Source organism: Gracilinanus agilis, unplaced genomic scaffold (assembly GCF_016433145.1).
Source record: "Gracilinanus agilis isolate LMUSP501 unplaced genomic scaffold, AgileGrace unplaced_scaffold57088, whole genome shotgun sequence".
In the NCBI taxonomy this organism is placed as follows: Eukaryota; Metazoa; Chordata; class Mammalia; order Didelphimorphia; family Didelphidae; genus Gracilinanus; species Gracilinanus agilis.
The window spans coordinates 1-4,570 of NW_025392563.1; the positions used below are offsets into that span (position 1 = coordinate 1).

The 4,570-nt window shown below is 40.0% G+C and overlaps 1 protein-coding gene across 1 annotated transcript; it reads left to right on the forward strand.

Annotated features, from left to right (window-relative positions):
• The first annotated feature begins 717 nt into the window (after positions 1–717).
• LOC123256216 (exosome complex exonuclease RRP44-like) lies at positions 718–3,588 on the forward strand. Its single transcript, XM_044684887.1, has one exon. The coding sequence runs from the start codon at positions 718–720 to the stop codon at positions 3,586–3,588; it is 2,871 nt and encodes a 956-aa protein (XP_044540822.1).
• Positions 3,589–4,570: the final 982 nt, after the last annotated feature.

Consider the following 4,570-nt stretch of genomic DNA (forward strand, 5'->3'; position numbering starts at 1 on the left):
TCTCCCAGCTGCTGGCTGGCTGGTTGGCACTTCAGCAATTACACTCCACTTGCCACTGTAAAAGGGAATTCTTGGTTCTTTGAGTTCATACTTGTCAAAATGGTATCCTTTGTTCTCTTTGCCTCCTTGGAGTTAACACTTTGGTTAGCAATAACTTTGAATCAACACACACTTGAACTAGGTGGGAGAAGCTTGAAAACCATTTAGAGAATTCACACCCTACCAAGTGTTAGGTGAGAAGCCAGCTAACTCAAACAGTCAGAAACTTGTTCACACCCCAAGAAAGAGTGAACCCTTTTGATGAATATTCACACCTCCAGAAGGTGCAAATTCCCACATAGACCACCCCTGGGCAGGGCTAGACAATTTGGAAGCTCTGATTGGCCCTTGTGAAAAGGGGCAGGGAGAGGAAACCACCATAAAAGCCATGAAGGCAGTCTGGAGAGACTAGTAGAGAAGTGTACTCCAAGAAAAGGAGAGTCACTCCAAGAAGGAAGTTCAGCCTCAAGAAGAAGATTGGGTCAAAGAAGAAAGTGGGCCTCAGGAGTTACCTTCAGCTCTAGTCATTGTCTTGGGTGAGTGGATAGCTGGTTTTTCCTTCTTGTCTTCTAGAGATAGTTTAATTATTATTGAAAGGAAAACTACTTGCTCTGCTTTTGTGTGTCCTCATAGCTTCTGGCCATTAAACTTGTCCGCAGAGACAGGCCAGGGAGCAGGATGGTCAAGTCCAGGACATTCCTGAAGAAGACTAGGGCGGGCAGGGTGCTGAAGATAGTGAGGGAGCATTATCTGCGAGATGACATAGGTTGTGGGACTTCAGGCTGCACTGAATGCTGGGGAGCACAGGAAGGGCAGGCTCTGGAGTCTTGGCCTTGCAACCCCCAGAGCAGCCTCTGCCCTCAGCCCCACTACCTCCTGCCTGACACCAACATATTACTCCACCAGATTGATATACTTGAGGATCCAGTCATCAGAAACGTAATCTTGCTACAAACAGTTCTCCAGGAGGTGAGGAATCAGAGTGCACCCATATATAAGAGAATCCGTGATTTGATAAGTGATCATACCAAGCATTTCTACACCTTCACCAATGAGCACCATAGAGAAACATATGTAGAACAAAAACAAGGGGAAAATGATAATGATCGGAATGATAGAGCTATCCGAGTGGCAGCAAAATGGTACAATGAACACATGAAGAAAATGACAACAGATGAGAATCATCCTCAAGTTATCTTCATAACAAATGACATAAAAAATAAAGAGAAGGCAATAGAAGAGGGGGTCCCAGCTTATACATGTGAAGACTACATAAAAAGTTTAAAGGCAAACCCTGAACTGGTAGATCGTCTTGCTTGTCTATCTGATGAAGGGAATGAAATAGAAAGCCGAAAAGTACTATTTCCAGAGCATCTTCCCCTGAGTAAGTTACAGCAAGGCATAAAGTCTGGTGCATACCTTCAAGGAACATTCAGAGCAAGTAGAGAGAATTATCTTGAAGCCACAGTATGGCTTCATGGAGATGATGAAGAGAACGGAGAGATCATCCTCCAAGGACTTAGAAACTTGAATCGAGCTATTCATGAGGACATTGTAGCTGTAGAGCTTTTGCCCAAAACTCAGTGGGTAGCACCATCTTCTGTGGTCTTACAAGATGATGGACAAAATGGTGATGATGAAGAAGTAAAAGAAAACACTCTAAAAATTGCTGTGAATGAGAAAATGTTAAGACCTCCAGGAAGAGTGTTAGGTATAATAAAGAGGAACTGGAGGCCATTTTGTGGCATGCTTTCCAAGTCTGATATTAAGGAGTCAAGAAGGCATCTCTTTATACCTGCTGACAAGAGAATACCTCCAATTCGAATAGAAACAAGACAAGCTTCAACCTTAGAAGGACAAAGAATTATTGTTGCAATGGATGGTTGGCACAAGAATTCTAGATATCCTAATGGTCACTTTGTAAAAAATTTAGGTGCTGTTGGTGATAAAGAGACTGAAACACAAGTTCTTCTTCTTGAACATGATATTCCCCATCAGCCTTTCTTTCAGGCTGTTCTTAGTTTCCTGCCAAAGATGCCTTGGAACATCACTGAAGAGGACATGAAAAATAGAGAAGATCTGAGACATCTTTGTGTTTGTAGTGTGGATCCTCCAAAGTGTACTGATATAGATGATGCTTTACATTATCGAGAACTAGAAAATGGACATCTAGAGGTTGGTGTTCACATTGCAGATGTTAGCCACTTCATTCGACCAGGAAATGCTTTGGATCAAGAGTCAGCTAAGAGAGGAACAACTGTATATCTTTGTGAAAAAAGAATTGATATGGTGCCAGAATTGCTGAGCTCTAATTTATGCTCTTTGAGATCGAATGTGGACAGACTTGCCTTTTCATGTATTTGGGAAATGAATCACAATGCTGAAATTTTAAAAACAAGATTTACAAAAAGTGCAATTAATTCAAAGGCCTCACTTACATATGCAGAAGCTCAAATGAGAATTGATTCAGCAAACATGAATGATGATATCACCACTAGTCTCCGTGGACTAAATAAACTAGCAAAAATTCTGAAGAGGCGGAGAATCGATGCAGGAGCTTTGATACTTTCTTCTCCGGAAGTTCGATTTCATGTGGATAGTGAAACTCATGACCCTATAGATCTTCAGACAAAGGAACTTAGAGAAACAAATTCCATGGTGGAGGAATTTATGTTGCTTGCCAATGTTTCTGTTGCAAAGAAAATCCATGAAGAATTTTCTGAAAATGCCTTGCTCAGAAAACATCCTGCTCCTCCTCCGTCAAATTACGAAGTTCTTGTGAAGGCAGCAAAATCCAAGAATTTGGATTTTAAGACTGATTCAGCAAAGGCTTTGGCTGACTCATTAGTTCAAGTAGAATCTCCTGATTTTCCATATCTAAACACACTCTTCAGGATATTAACTACTCGCTGTATGATGCAGGCAGTTTACTTCTGCTCTGGAATGGATAATGATTTTCATCACTATGGCTTAGCATCACCAATATATACACATTTTACTTCACCCATCAGAAGATACGCAGATATAATTGTCCATCGGCTTTTGGCAGGAGCTATAGGAGCAGATTCCACTTATCCAGATCTGACAAACAAGCACAAACTAGCAGATTTATGCAAAAATCTCAATTTCAGACACAAAATGGCACAATATGCACAGCGAGCATCTGTTACATTTCATACACAGTTGTTCTTCAAAAATAAAGGAATAGTGAACGAAGAAGCCTATATTTTGTTTGTAAGGAAGAGTGCTATTGTGGTATTAATTCCAAAATATGGTTTAGAAGGAACAGTATTTTTTGAGGAAAAAGACAAACCAAAGCCAAGACTTACTTATGATGAGGAGATGCCCTCACTAAAAGTAGAAGATACAGAATTTCATATTTTTGATAAAGTTAAAGTGAAAATCACCTTAGACTCATCCAATCTTCAGCATCAGAAAATTCATATGTCCCTGCTAGAACCCCAGATACCAGGAGTAAATGTTCCTACCCATTCTACAAGCTCGAACACTGATGAACCAGAAAAAAAGAGGAGAAAGCTAGAAAATTAGCTGTATGTAATGTCAAAGAGACTCTTAAAAATTGATTTCCTTTTGTAATATTGAGGAAGAACACTGGCAAGTTTCATGTTTAAAAATATTGAGTGCAAATTTAATTTGTTGCTTTTAAAGTGCATCTTAATCATTTAAAAATGGCATTTTTATTAAACAATTGTCTTCAAGTCTTTCTCATCAAAAAAAAAGGAAATGTGACTTTAAAAGTGTTGTCTATTACATAAAACAGTTGACTCTCACTTATTGTAAAGTGAAGATTTTTCTGCTGCACGTAAAGTGGAACAAGCAGTTTTCAGTATGCATCATTAGATAATAAAGTCTTTTGAGAACAAGGGGGAAAAAAGATTGTCATTGAGCATCCAATGCCTCTTCCTTTTGTGCCAAAACTCCCTCACTACCAAGGTTTCCTTTTCCATCCTGTTGTAAGGAGCACATTCACAATATTCTTGATGTTCCCATCTTGTTTCTCAGTCATTTTCTAGGGACCTAGACTAAGATCAGTTTACCTTACATCTAGAACCTAAAGACTCAGTCTACCAGAAAAGATACCTACGTAAGGATGCCCTACAGGTCAGGTAGAAAGATTCCTCCATTGAATCCCTCCACTGCAAAGCTGAAGGGAATTAACAGCTGGATACATCTGTCTCACCTAAAGAAGGCCCCGACATCTCAAGTGGACATCCCAGCCAACTACTGGTGATCTCAAGGGAAAAAAAAAGACAAACAGCAGTAAGAACACTCCCTTAAATAGATCACTCTCTTTAGATGTGGGCTGAGTCCCCTGTGTTACATGACTAAATCCCCACTGGATCTCCCATAGCACGAACCCATACTAGCTACAGAACTTGACTTTGTTGTTAATGCATTGCTTCCTATACATGGTCATCACCATCTTATTCACCAGCTTGATCTTCTGGTCTTAGTTGCCCTCTTTGTTCCCTTTCTATCTTAAGCCACTCCAACCAATTCTTCATCTGTG

Excerpts from the sequence above, each read along its gene's own strand:
- LOC123256216 (XM_044684887.1), top strand. The coding sequence starts at position 718 with ATGGTCAAGTCCAGGACATTCCTGAAGAAGACTAGGGCGGGCAGGGTG.